The sequence below is a fragment of the Orbicella faveolata genome, unplaced genomic scaffold, assembly GCF_042242905.1.
Source record: "Orbicella faveolata isolate gen_17 unplaced genomic scaffold, um_ofav_v1 contig_13, whole genome shotgun sequence".
In the NCBI taxonomy this organism is placed as follows: domain Eukaryota; kingdom Metazoa; phylum Cnidaria; class Anthozoa; order Scleractinia; family Merulinidae; genus Orbicella; species Orbicella faveolata.
The window spans coordinates 19,392,961-19,408,499 of NW_028301540.1; the positions used below are offsets into that span (position 1 = coordinate 19,392,961).

General features: G+C 36.6%; 2 protein-coding genes across 3 annotated transcripts in view; both read right to left on the bottom strand.

Moving 5' to 3' along the window:
• The window catches only part of LOC149115467 (uncharacterized), a 309,029-nt gene that overhangs the window by 166,773 nt on the left and 126,717 nt on the right, over nt 1-15,539 (bottom strand). The window lies entirely within an intron of this gene.
• LOC110050848 (adenylate cyclase type 5-like) overlaps nt 1-15,539 on the bottom strand; it is a 205,222-nt gene that overhangs the window by 127,760 nt on the left and 61,923 nt on the right. Inside the window, exons 6-7 of the mRNA XM_089284950.1 lie at nt 7,039-7,197; nt 6,203-6,341 (exon numbers count right to left, since the gene is read on the bottom strand). Of these exons, the coding sequence (XP_089141076.1) occupies nt 6,203-6,341; nt 7,039-7,197 (298 nt within the window). The remainder of the gene's footprint in view (nt 1-6,202; nt 6,342-7,038; nt 7,198-15,539) is intronic.

Sequence of the window (15,539 nt, forward strand, 5' to 3'; positions counted from 1 at the left end):
TACAATCACCTTTAACATAGTTGAAAATATGCTAGCTTTTTAAATTAATTAACTCAGAAATCTTTCCACTTGTGTCATTGAAATTTCAACAAGCTAATTAATGACCAAGAGGCAAATACAAAATCTACAAGGTGCTAAGTCAGTCAGTAAGTCAGTAAATCAGTTGGTCAGTCAGTCAGTTGGTCAAACTGAGTTCGAGGTCCATACTGTAAGTTACAAATCCTCGTCTTTTCCTCTTTGATTTATGGCCAAAGCTCAAAGCCTGCGGGCCAGAAATGGAAGGGGAAAAACAAGGATCCGTAACTTAAAGTATGGACCAAGAAGATGAGGTTAATAAGATATTTATTATACAGGGTTTGAGCTAGGCCACACCATTGGGACAGTCCAACACTGCAATTGAAATTGTTTGTCCGCTTCATAACTTTGGGGAAAAACTCAGAAGGAAGCACACATGAAGAGATACAGTTCAGTAAGGAAATTACAAGCTGAAACACAGAACGTGCAATAAATTTTATCCCACATTTCAAGTTCATTCTAAATTCACAGTCATGCTCTAATAATCACTAAGCCAAACAAATCCGACCAAAATTTTTGCATGTTTGTATTCTTTACCTGTTTCTTTTTTCTTTTTCTTTTTCTTTTTTTACTTTCCTGAACAGTAGCTAAGACTTTTTAACAAAAAAAAAACTGCAACCAAAAAATAACAGCGCGGGAACATTCTTCCAAGGATTTCAATGTGGGTTTGTCGTGGTCAGCAGTATTAGCCCCATGTAAAATGGCACGAAGTGCTCCTATTTGAAAACGCTTAGGGTGCTTTCCATTATACCAAAGATTCCCGAACTTTTGGTCAGAAGTCAAATGGAAAGGTCTGTTTCAGTTCCTTGCGACCAGAGCATTCGGGGTCACCTCTGGAGGTGATCCCAATATTCCAGTCAGAATATTCCAACTGAGATTTGCCGTTCCATTTTTACAAAATGGTTCATTGCCTTACTTCTCTTCACTTAGGTAGGAAATTCAGAAAAGGAATTTAAAAATGGTAAGAGCCATTGCTCTTCGCTGAACCGGTTTGATCGAAAATTGTCGTTTCATTTTCCTCCAGTATTCCCACTGGTCTCTGTCCAGTCACTTTGGCATAATGGAAAGCACCCTTAGATTTTGGTGACTATGGCTACAGGGCTTGAAAAAAACCTCGTCCGATCGTCCGGGACAAGTAGATTTTCCCTTCAGGCAAGTAACTTTCTCTCCTTATTTGCCCTGTGGGAAAGGACCCAGGCAAGCCGTTCGCCGACTAAATTTTTGATAATGATTTTGAGAAGAAAAGGTAAATTTTAGGCTCAAGGGTAACCAAGTGTTTAGATGAAGCTTGAAGAAAATTACAATTTATAGCGTTGTTTAGTTGATTGCGTGACACATGCTCACGGCTCAGAAGTGGTTGCCTAGCATGTGATCAAAATCTGCCCCGATCAAATTTCCTTCCAGGCTTAAAACTAGCCGCCTCGGGCACGAAAATGCTGTGTTTATTTCTTAAAATTGTATCAATTTTCTGTGAGCATTTTCCAGTTTCTCTGTGCAAAACTTAACTCAACAATGATATATTAAAGCTGTAGAAATTGTACGCGAGAACAAGCCGCATATTTGTACCGCGAAAACGAAGTCAGCATTTTTGATGCTAAAATCCAGGTAAATCTCTGTTTTCGGCAAGACATACAAGTTTGCTAGTGATAACATAGTTATGCGCCGCCGCGCGAAATGAAAAGTATCATATTATTAAAAAACAAATGGTTAAGTAAGTCATCAAAATACTTTCAGGGTTCTTGGAAGATGACTTAAAATAGTGTTTCTTTCAAACGAAGACATTTTCCCTCAACTGAAACTATTTTTGATTCACTCAAACGAAAAAGTATGCTCTCGCCAGCTTTTCAAATTCAACACTGTGCCTGTGTCAAAACTGAAGTGGGAAGGCGACTTGTTGTTAATTCAGTTGTGTGTTACAAATGTCTCGCACTTCTCTTTACAATGATTTCGTGGAGCTAGACAAGATGCAGGTGAACATTCAAGGAGTCGAATGCGATCTTCAACGAATTGAACAAATTGATTCAAGGTTGTATAATAACAATTACAAAGATACCCAGCGTGTAATACAGGAACTTAAGGAAGTAAGTACACGAACGAACAACAACACCTTCGCAAACTTTGTTTCTTGAACAGGGAGGCAATGGCAAAAGATGCTGTGGGACAAAATTTAATTCCTGATGACATTTTTTTAACACGTTCGAAAATTCAATCTGATTATAACAGTGTGTTCATTCATGTTAATTATAACAAACCGTACAACTTCATAAAAGCAGAATGAAGAAGTTTAAAGTTCTGGAAGTATTACAATATAATGGCATTAACATGAAAGTGATCAGCACTAAGAGGACTACAGTTAAGGTGGGTTTATTACATTAAAACACGCCTGTAGTTTGACTTCCATTTTTGGGTCATGAATTATTCATGAGTTTGAAAACTTGGGCAAGCTGGGAAGTGACTTGGGCAAGCAAAATTTGAGAGTTATTTGCCCAACGGGCAAGATGGCATTCGAATATTTTTCGAGCCCTAGCCGCTACCATTTTACAGAAGGAGGTTGCTAAAAGGTGATTCCTGAAAAATAAAAATGTCCTCCAAAATTCTAGCCAAGGTGACAACTTGTCCACCAGTGATCAAATCCTAGCTTAAACCCTAATTATATCTCTTCTGTATGCCAGATGGGTTTGGGAATGATTTCTATTCATGCAGAACCACTTCAAATTTCTGACACAAGTAAGAAGAAAAATGAGTCAATTTGAAATTGTTGTAAAGTTTTTAGCACATTTTAATACACAATTTAAAGTAAAAGAAAGTTTTAATCATGGCGTGGTGCGGGTCAAATGTAAAAACTTCCAAGGTCTTGTTTTCATTCCTAACACAGAGAAATTACTACTTTGGGTTTTAGAAAAAATACAAACCAATGTTTAGGTGGCCTCAGTATAGAAGATCAAGGAGTACAAAGTCCTCAAACCTTTCTGGTGAAGAAGTTTTTCTTCCTACAACTGCCGTGAAAACATGAAGATCGGAGTGCTTTGAAGTAAGTTTTGACGACAGATCGCAGATTTAAAGCAGCTTTTTGGACTTAAGAAACAAAAATGGTAAGGTACATTATTACTTTGAAGTTGAATGATTTTTTGGAACAATTGGTAAAGCCACGGGCGTTAAAATGACTGCTAAAGCGGTCGGCAAAAACTAAAGCTTTCGCTTTAGAGTGAAGAATAATTTGAACATGCAGTCATGCAGCGAAGCACGTCTGTGAAATTTTGAACATTTTTTTTGTTAAAGGGGTTTCTTTGCCTCAGTGTGAATGAAAATTTATTGTTATTGAACTTCCTTACGCATTTCTTTCATTTGGTTAAAAGTGAACAGTATCTTGGACACTGGATTTCTGCATATTTAATTACAGCAACCTCCAAGCAGTTTGTTTATTTAGTTTATTCACTTTGTTGAAATATTTTTTGGAGTCTTACTCAGCTACTGCAGAACTACCAAGAAAAGAACTAAATGGCCACTAATTTAACACAGATGAAATACAACCCATCTCAAAATAATTGGCTTGTTTTTGTCGTCTTTTTGATTCAAGTTTACAATTTTCATCTTTCTTTCGCAGTGCCATAATATCTTGTCATGCGGCAAAGAAATTACTTGATTTCTTGTTTTCAGATTGATTTTTATATGAGTTCTTCGTTTTTATATTTCATTGTTAGCCGTTATAGTACAAGAATGAAATTCTGTTGTATATTGGTTTCGTTTTAGTCCTCTGAAGTCAATAATTAACTCATTTTTGCATATTCAATTTTCTCAGCTTCTGTGGGACATTTTGTCACACGATAAAGGAATAATATAATTTCTTGTTTTTCTTATCAGTTTTACACATCAAGTTGAGTTCTTTTTGTTAAAGTGCCACTAACCCCCAAACTTTTTTTCGCTAATATAAATTTCCTTTTTCTCCTGATCACCACTGCAAAAAAATTATCGTTGTAGCTATTTTCATTAATTTCCTACGAATTCTTTTCCATGTTCACGACCAAGGAAAAGTGGAGAATGGGAGGAGTTGGCTCCTGACATCATTTCGGGAATAACAAAGTTTTGTTTCTGAAAAGGATATATGCACACATACAATATGTGTGTCAAAATCATTGCAGAATGCAAGGAATATGTGTTGTTGGAGGCAGTAGCAATACAGGATGCATAGTATTCCTCTTCATTCAATACCTCTATCGCGATGAAACTTGACCAGAAACGAGAAAAAGACCAAAGAAGTGGCCTGATCTGTGCGAAGCTAAAGCCAGGGAGCCATAGAGGAATTCTTCGATCTCGGGTTTGCCGCTACTGTAAAAAACTAGAGATTTTCATGGCCTGTATTTTCTTCTCTTAATCTCTAGTGAAAGTTTGACATTGTCAACGTACTGTATAAGACATGAATATGAATAAAAACACACACATGCTAGAGGTCGTATTCCGGCCGTGTTTCTCAATGGCCGTTCTGAATACAGAATTGTTTTGTTCCTTGAGCTTCGTCTTTGAGGAACAAATATATCTAAATTGCAAACTTAGAATGGATCAAGCATTTATAAATATATGAGGAAAGTGAAACAAACGATTAAGATTCGACTCTAGAGCTACCGACAGAGATTGTTGTGCTGAAAGAAGAATGTGCTTGTCAGTCAACTGAAACGTAAACTAATAAGTTGAGAACTCCCAGGTTATTAGCGTACGTAAACAGTAAAGCAGATAAGCATTCATTTACTGATACTACACTGAACCTCTTTTTAATATCTTGTCAAAGGATTTTCCATGATACTAGTACGAAATATGCAAATTTGTGTAGCTTGTGTTCGTACACAGTAATTGACTATGCATATACTATGGTCGGTCAACAATAATGAAGCGAAAAGTTACCTTACCTTTGGATATTGTTTGCCGACATCTCTGCTTATCTCTTATGTTTAAACTATTTTCAATCATTGATCTGGAGAAGTAGGCAAGCGTAGACTATGACTGCATCGCATTTTAACTTGTATTTCGGGGGAAATTAATGTTTGAATCTAAAAATGTTTTGACACTTCGAAATCTGCATGTTCCTTAAAGGCAAATTAGCAACTCTTCGTGTTCATTGACATCTTTTTAACTCTTTAAGAGCTGTAAGTTAACTCTTCAGCCATTATTTGTGCCTTTATAACCGAAATGGATCAGCAAATTGTCAATCCTGATCCTGGCCTAAATTACAATGCAGTGGTCTCCACTGGTGACCCGCATTTCGAAATGGAAAAAAAATATATACATCGCAGCTGTCCGGATCGTAGCTAGACTCTGAATTGTAATGCTAGATGATACAGTTCTTTCACTTACAAATCTTGCCCAGTTTTGATAAAATATGAATCTCAAATAACCCAAAAATGTTTTGACAGCCCTCAAAGCTTAGTCACAAGTCTCGCGAGTGTTTTAGCCCGGTTCCCGAAGTGATGTCACTAGTAGCCCGACCCAGATCCCACTTTGCACTGTTGCGAACAGAGAAATTACATGTTCAAACACCTGTAGAAACGCAGGGATTCTATCAATTGAGATAATTTTTTCGCTAAAGTAATCAGGGAAACCAGTAGATTTTATTTAAGGAAAACACATTTGCGGGGTTAATGGCACTTTAATATTTTTTAATATTTTGGCCCTTCATTTATTCAACTTTAAATAAATGATGTCTTGAAACCTGATCTTGTGTCTGTGGTTACTGTACATATGGTTTATTTTTGTGCTTTCGCTCGCACTGAAATATTCCAAAAAAAAGCCAAGGAATTAGGGGTGGGTTGCGGGCAATTTCATTCACGCTTCCATGGGTTAAAGAACCATTATTTTATAACCGGCCACAACATACCTTCTACATAAGGTAAAATCCAACAACAAGGCCATTCATGAAGATACATACAGATGGAGATACAAACAAATGATTAGATAATACTACCAAAACTTCACACACTTAAGAAAATACCATACAGGCATAAGATCTTTGGAAGGCAAAACTGACTAATATGGAGTTTTTCAAACTGTGTATAAAAGTTTCTTACAACCTCCTCAAAGTTATAGGTATTTAGAGCTCTTCTTGAATGGAAATCCAACATTCTTATCTTGTGCTTACCCTTGGGTGCTCAGCCACAATAAGGTATGACTCAATATTGTACTGCTTTAGATAAGAATCCCTCTCCTGGCCACGTCCTTCTTCAACCTCATAATCACCATTTAAACAGTTTAGTACAGAAGTTGTTATGTGCACACGTCTGGCAAGAAACAGAAGAAAGTTCACCAAATTCAGCACTTTTAATTGCCTCTCTTATTATTTAACTCAAAAAGGCACAAAGAATTTTTGAGAGAATGAAAGAAAAATATCACTTCGTACAACATATACCTATGACTAACACTGCACATTCATCGAATATGAAATGAAAAATAATTGCTGCTTATTTGAAAGGCTTTTCAAAATACAGAAGAAAGGCGTGATGAACACTTCTGGTGCCAAGTTTGAAGAACACTGCTTCAAAATTTCCAGAGATATTCTTTATTCAGTATTTTACCATTTTAGTTGCAAACCTCATGATGTCATCATTTTCCTAATTTGCGTAGTACAAAAACGTCAATATCTCTAAAGCGAAAAAAGATATTCTGAAAAAGGAAATGCCATTCTTCTTTATTTTGAACAGCCTTTTTAAACAAGCAGCACGGGTCATAGGCACTTTAAACATTAATTAATAACAAGTTTGTAAAAACCAGAACAAACATCATCAATTTGTACCCACCTTCAATATTGCTTTATATGACCATTGGAAAAAAAAATTACTTTATACTTTTAAAACCAAAATAATTTTACCTATTTAAATACACCTTCATGGTGCACCTTACTAGTTCTCCACAAGATACAGACTCACAGTAGAAAATGTTAACAGTAAGTTACAATGAAACACTGAGTTCTGGACATACCCTGGAAGGCCCCCTGACTCCATATGATTTGCAGTTGTCACATCATCAGACCAGACATCATACTGCCACTTGACAAGACCCAGAACCCCACTGTGAACTTTTCCCATATGCACACCAACTCTCATGTTCAAATTAACACCTGTGGCTTCACGCACACTCCTGCAGTTATAAGAAAACAAACTTCCATAATACACAATTGCTCAAATGGTCACCTAGCCTATAATGTACATTAACAAACTTAAATTTGCACTAATCTCTGCTCCCATCTCTTGATATACCAGCAAATATTCACAGCATTCTTCCTACAATTTTAGCCTTATGTTACAAATAAAAACTTTGACTTCGAACTTGAGAAAAGAAGTTCCAACTGAATAGGACAACTCAGGAAAAAAAATCCAACAAGTGTGATGGTGATGACTATGTTATTAAATACTCAGACTGATAAGAGTGAACTGACTCTGGAAAACTTAACAGTTGCCTTTTCAGCAACTGTTCTCTGGGATAATATCCCAGTAGACTTAAAAAACCTAAATGTCTCCTATTTTTCTAAAAAATTAACACTTTATTTGCTCTCAGAACAACACTTTGAAACCTTGTCCTAAAGTCTACTTTCTACATTTATTTTCTTATTTATTCATTTTTTTTAGTTCTGCTCTCCTTGATTTGTTATTTTCAGTAGTACCTTAATGAAACTGGAGGCTAACTCGTAAGCTTCCCAGTTATTTAGCCTCCAGTCTCAATATTTGTACTTTATTAATATGGGTGTGTGTGTGAGAGTTAGATATATATACTAGTAGTAATCAAACATTATGAGTGCTTTCGTCTTCTACACCTGTGATATAACTTAAGTAGCTGTCTGTTGCTGAAATCATTATCTTTGTGAACAGCTGAAGTTTTACAGACAGATATAACATAATAACAAAGTCCACTATTTTCCTGCAGATTACAGTCGAACCTCTAAGCAGCCACTCTGGGGGACAAGACAACAGGCCACTTAATAGAGGCAAAAAACAAAACAAAATCACCCTTGGGACAGCAAGAAGCTGACTGCGGCCACTTAATAGAGGTGGCTGTTGAATAGAGGTTTTTATTACAGTGTATAGCTGACAATTTTTCTGAGATTTTGACCACTGGCTGCCAAATAAAAGTTGGCCACATAATAGGGGGTATTTTGATTTCCTTGCTTTATTGTTGACACGTTGCGTGACGCCTCCAGTTTTGGTAAGTCACGAGTTTAATAGAACATTCCCCTTCAAAATTCATGCTAAAATCTCATTTTTACTTTAACTGGTAATTTTAAGCATAAAAGCTAATTTTTAAAAGTACACTGTGTTACAGCTGGTATTCTAAGTTAGCAGCACAAATATCAGCTAGCATTTGCACTCGCATGCCAGTTTATCCGTGGTTTATCCTAAACAAACTCTGTGCAACTGGCAACTGATTCGAATATTTCCACTGATGAATAGAAATAGTCAGCATTTACATTGCTGTTCCTTAGTTCTGGCTTACTCTTATAGATCTTGGCTTCAGATTACTCTTCCGTTGATTCAATTTTGAGCTTCACTGGATACTGAACTATTTGTGGCCACTGGAAATTATCAATTAAGGACGGTGCCTACTAAATACAAAGGTTTTTGCGCCAGGTTAGGACCTTGCGGAAAAAGTAGATCTTTGCAAGGGCTATCGGAATCCACAAAGAAAAATGAGGGTAGCCACGCATTTTTTCGAGATAATTAGCCTTGAATCTCAACAAAAATGCTGACATCAGCATTTTTCTGAAAATAGGAGAGGATATTTCTTCACAGCTTTCTTTAGAATTCACCTTTACATACAGAAAAGCAAACACATTTATAAAGATCTGAAAACTACATGGTAAATGGTAACATAAAAACCATTTTTGGTATGTTTTTATTAACAAAATCATTGCAACAGCACTTTTAGCGTCTCTGACAGCCTTCCTCTGTTTCAGCTAAAATACAGTCTAAATACCTTTTGCTCAAAACCAGAAACTAATCACCTGCTGAATAGGCTTGCCACTTCCATTTCATAACATAAAATATAGGAGAATTTTAGAATTTTAGAATTTTACACGTTTTTGTAATTATTAGGTTTATTAGGTTTCTTACTTTTTATTTTGTAACTCTTAATTAACCGCAGGTCCACATCAGCTTATGCTGCCTATATACCGACCTGCGTAAACAAATAAATGATGTATGTATGTATGTATGTATGTATGTAGTAATCACGCGTTTTTTAAACTTATTGATCCTTTTTTAAACTTTTTACCAAGGTGAAACGTCCCATGAAACTCGACTCAAGTCTGCATTAGGACTGCGTTCTACAAATGCAAAAAACATAGGCACGCAAGGCATGCATGAGTTATTTTTTTGTGTCAATTAGTAAAACTAGTACCTGCAATTTCACCTGATTTTCATTATTGTCTTGAGTGGGGAGGGGGAACATCAACACTTTTTTAAAAGGATAGCAGCACTTTTTTCAAACTTCAGTTGCAAAACACAGATAATTTGTTACATTACATGAGTGTCCCAAGGACTTTTGTCCATGATTTTCTGATTTTCATGTCTTGTGGAAAAATGCACAATTAGAATGTTTTATAGCCGTAAAAGCATTTAGAACCCGAGAATGTGAACACCTGACACTAGAAAGGCATTTGTAAGAGCTTTTACACAGCTTTTCCACATTTTACAATAGTTTTGGACCCACCTTAAAAACTTTTGTATGTGATGGCAGTGATAACAGCATCGCTTGATTTGTATCCGTAACAAACTGTTTACATTGTACTGTACAGTTTTGCAGATACTTCAAGTATTTAAACGACAAATTTGGTATTTAAGTCATCTTAGTGATAACCTTGACAGTCATTACAGCACGTTTAAGTATAGAGGCACTACACTCTTCGGGTAGTGACATCAGGGTTCATTGGTCATCACACAATGCTCAGTGGCAAAGAAGACAATGTTTCATCAATGTTTTCAAGGTATCAACTAAGAAAACCTGCAAATTAACTACTTTTCAACACGAGATTTACGGTACTGTTTCGAAATTATTTCACAGAAGTCACCTCACAGCATGCTGGCAGTGAATACAACAGTACTCACTTGATTTAGTGTGGAAGAGTTGACTTTAAAACAATTCTTAAGAATGGAAAGTGAGTTCCATGCTTGCAGAGCTCAAAATTATGTTTTTCCCAGCTATAAAGGTGTAGAAAGATCGATTGCCAAACACATTTCGCTTTGACATGTCTTACATGTGAGCTTTTGAAAGAAGGCAGATTTTTAAAGTGAGTACTGTTGAGTTATGCAAACAAGACCTGACCAACTCATTGTCCACAACATTAAAACATGTCACACCATAAAAATTATTGTTTCAAAAATAAATAAAGGGAAATGACTTCCAGCGACTGGAAACAACTTTCTGATATTTGGTTCAGTACCCTATGGACAAAATGATTGTTTATGATGCCCGCTCACTGCATGTATCACAAATTCATGCCACAGATGATTTTGAAATTTGAAATTCAACTTCCCTGGGTGAAAATCTCCTCTTTTCCTGCTGTTCGACAGAAATTCTTGTCATATGCACCATGATCTATGCTGCCTTATGCCCATTGCTGCCTTCAGCATTACCCATGTTTGTCCTTTCAAATACTGCATGTGTGAGTATGAGGTAGAACAAATTCCATTTCACACCACGTGTTTGCATTGGGGAGAATTGAAACAAAAAAATACGTGTCAATGAAACACAAAATAGCTCAAAAATAGTCCTTGTATTACGATCTATTCACAGAGTGGAGAAAAAACACATTCAGACTGTGAAAAACCACCAAAAAGTGTCATTTTATTTTTCAACTGAAATTCAGACAATCATGGACAAATGTCTTGGGACAAATGTACACTTTTGGCGCTTTTGCGTACATGCCAGACACGGAGGGTTGTCCAATACACACAATCTGATATGGTCCGAAAATACAACTTTTCGATCTGTACGGTTTGACAGACAGTGATAGACTGTTTTAAATCCGTAAACGGTTGGAAAACTGCATCTCATAAAGGGGACTGGAGTTAAGGGGATGATATGGCTTGTTGATCCATACAGTTTGTACGGATGGAAAAGGCCATTTTCAATCATACAGTCGGAGAATTTCATCTCATTAAGTGGACTTAAATATAAATCACGTCTTGCCAGAGTCCAGGAGGTGACACAGCTTGTCAATCCGCACGGTTTGTATGGATGGAAAAGGCCGGTTTTCTTTCCGTATACGGTTGGAGAATTGCGTCTCATTAGGGGGACTTAAGGGGAATATAAATCACATCTTGCCAGAGTCCGTACAAACCGTACAGATTGACAAGCCATGGAAAAGGCCATTTTCCATCTGCATATATAAAAATGTTCGTTATAGCAGGGTCTTCGTTGCAACAAAGAACCCGTTATAACAAATTATCTGGTTAACAGCAAAAATATTTGTTATAGTGGGGTAATTCAAAATTACCAAAAATTCAATACTACACGTAGAAATCATTACTTTTATTCATTTGATACTGTAAACTGTAAGTGTAACGCGCCGACAATCAGGACATAAATTTCAAGAACACTTTCAATTTAAAACTTTAAAATTCAGAAGTCTCAGTAACACCTGTGAGAAATCATCAATGTCAGACAAAATATTCGTTATAGCGGCGTAAATTGTGTCTTGGGACCGTCAAAATCTATTCATTATAGCTGGGATTTAGTTATAGCGGGGTTCGTTTCCACATATTTTACTGTAATTCTGCCAGGCTTTCAAATGTTGTTCATTATAACGGGGTCTTTGTAATAGTGGGGTTTGTTATAGCGGGGTGCCACTGTACATTTATTACATAATATTAGTTACAACTGGTCAGTATAAAGCACAGACTGCAGTCCGTGGTTTATACCTCACTCTGTGTTTTATACCCGGTCTGTAGTCCGCAGTCCGCAGTCCATATTTTATAGTGACCAGAACCCATAATTCTGGACCATGTAAATTGACACAAACGTTGCCTATTCCGTCGGTATGCGAGAAGACATGCTTTTATTAAGGAGCTAGGACAATTATTCTGTTTACAAACACGACTTTGACTTGCTTTGGCTTTGGGGGAACAACTATTGAGTATTTTCACATCCAAAACAATGAAACGGAGGACATGTTTGTCTACCACAGTAATCCTGTGGGAGTCGAACTCTTTTACTATCTACACACTTTCATAAATTTTGCATCCAACATGGTTGGATGCAAAATGTCAAAATGTCTCATGCCCCAGAGGTTGCGGGTCAACTTGCCGCCACGGAGTCTTTCCATACCAAAATTGAAAAGCTCCTTAGAAAAGCTCTGACAAATATGAATGTTTCAAAATTCCCTTTATTGGAATACTTGTTGCAACAAATTACATCAAAATGCCCCTGGAAACAGAAATATCAAGAAGAATCACTGCAGATTCATCAGTTCTATTGCAACCACTCATCCCCGAAAAACAAGTGTCAAGTTACCATTTGTACCTAAAAATAAAATGAGCTCATTACATTTGCTTGCAACGAAAACAAGTTTTAAAACTCAGTGGTCTTGATCATAACTAGCTGTAGTAATTAGACTTAAAAAAGTTCAAAACTTCTGTAACATTCTGAGACTTCACAGAGTTTAAGATTAGACTTGTAGAAATTACAAAGTTATAAAGGAAGCAGTAACAAATAAGCTTGCATTATGACCACTTGAAAAAAAGCACTATTTAGCTTCAACTCATCGTAAACAAAAACTTAAACTGTAAGACTTTGCACAATTAACCATTAAATATTGGAGAAACTGCAGAAAATATATAAAAATTATTTATATAAAGCAATAAAAAATATACTTTGATCACTATCGACAGAAAAGTGTAAGTACGCACTTACTTTTCATCCAAATCTTAGCTTTGACAAAACGAAGACAAGCTTGTTCGTTCCGCCTCAAGGCAGCATTTTCACTGATTTTGAGATTTCTGTTTGTAATTCCACAGTATAAGCTTAAATCCATATTTGAAAACACCTTTCCTTCAAAAAAATATCAGATCATAGTTTCATTTCTCTGTATCATAATCCAACATAAAACAATGTGGAACGACTCAGTGAGAATACGCAGAAACCTTAGATTTGTCAGTATCACCATACAGGGACTGTTGGAAGCACCACTTTGCCAAAACAAGCCAGCCCTGGCTACTTCCACCTCAAGGTAATACTTTCACTGGTTTCAGTGATTTGTCGGTATTTCCATGGTATAAATCCTCATTCAAAAACACATTTCCTCCAAAAAAGATATATAAGTTCATACATTCAATTCCCGTCATCATAATCCACTTTCCAAACATTTCCGAAGATTTTCCAAAATTGTTCCAAAGGCCAGATGAACATTTCTGAGCATTCTCCAAACGTTTCCAAACATTTTATGAAGATTACCGAAGATTGCCGAAGATTGCCGAAGACGACCGAAGAAGACCCGAAGATGTTTTGATCATTCACCAACAAATTTAAGTGTAGTTAAAGGAACAAAAGAGAAATGTTGTCAAACATGATATCCTCATGTGTGTGGATATCATGTTTGACAACATTTCTCTTTTGTCCCTTTAACTACACCTAAATTTGTTGGTGAATGATCGAAACATCTTCGGATCTTCTTCGGTCGTCTTCGCCAATCTTCACCAATCTTCGGTAATCATGATATCCACACACGTGAGGATATCATATCTTCACATGTGAGGATATCATATCGTCTTTATAAATTTGTTACCGCTCGGTATACCACTGACTTTTATATAATAAATGAAATTCATGTTTGAGTGCAAGGCTGCTGCCAACAGGTGCCCGGTCGCCTGAGGCGCCTAAGTTACGAGTGCGGGCGACTAAAGTTTTGTTCAAGGAGCCTGAGTGGACGCCTAAACATGGAGTTTTCATTCCCATCTAATCTGTCCGATGACGTCAATTCTCTCATGAAATCGGTCAAAAAATCACTCACACAATAAATTAAACGGAAAACAACAGCTAGTCTGGCCCTGTTTTGATTTTTTCTCCAGAAATATGGCCCAAAACATGGCAACAAAGTCTCTCCCTGCTTTCAAAACAGCCGAAAACAGCGATATTTGAAAATTACCCTATAATGCATTGCAAGCTCAGTATTGAATAATTGTACTTCATGTACGCCAATAGATTGTGTCTCTGTTGATACTTTAATTACTAATTTCAGTTTGTAAAATAACTACTTTGGTAACAAATATTTTTGGAATTGGAGTTATGATGCTGCTGACATATGTAAAATTGAATAAAAATAAATGTGGCTAAATTCTTGGGCTTTTTTTGTCCAATACTTTGGAAAATTTCACTTAGATGTACTGAATGAATTTCTTTGGTTTCTGAAAGGATTATTCACGACCTAAAAGTTGAAATATTCAAGTAACTGGCCAGCAAAAAGGAAACATTACAATTCTTCTTTCATACAAGGGTTTTATATTTTAAATTATCAAACGAACTGTCGTGGCTCCACCCAATATACAAGAAAACATTTTCTCCAAGGAAGCGGCCAACATAATGCCATAATGATGCCTCAAAAATCACCTTTAGTTTATACTCATGTCCCAAGCCCGGGGAAGGTAAGCACATTTTACTGAGGCCAAATTCAAGCCCACCCCCACCCCTCAAACACCTCTTTCGTTTTTATTTGTTTTCATTTGCAGCTTGCATTTCATGATTTTTCCAATGTATTTTGTTTTATTGAAATAGAATTGCACCACTCAAAAACAAAAGCAGCAATATAATATTTTTGGAAAAAATGCTGCAGCACTTGCATGGATACACCAATTACTGAATTTGTTTGACCATAAATAGTATTCTTCATCAGTCATGGCCTGATCACTTTGCTGAACAGTTTACTTCAAAAATTTGATTGATATATATATGTTATTTGCCGGCTGAGGTCTTGAAAATGCTGCATTTTCAGCATTTTCAAGCCCGAGGTCACAGTTTTCACTATATGGACCGACCCTACTGGTAAGCTGGCAAATAACATTTGTTTGTTTTTTTCTTGCAGTATATTGCTTTTACAGATTACAAATGGCTTTGTTTATGCAACTCTTGTCATTGATCATCAATGGATGTGTAAAAAAAGCAAAAGATTGACGATTACCACTAACTTTTAGCAGCGAACCTTAGGCAGTGGTGAAAAAATCTGGCCCTTGGGCCGTATCGTAAAGAGCTGGACCGGTCACGTGCATATGATTAGCCAATCAAATTCAAGGATTTAGGATTTCAGCCTGCTCAGATGCTTGAGAAAAAAAAAATAGACCATATTAGTATCTCATGGAAATCTCTGCCCCTGGACCCCTCCCCTAAAGTTCCACAATTCCCCCCAATCCCCCCGTCTCCCCCAACCTCCCCAACCCCCCTCTCCCCCCCACCCCGGGATTATTCACGGCAAATTTTATCCTGGGCTCCTTACTTTT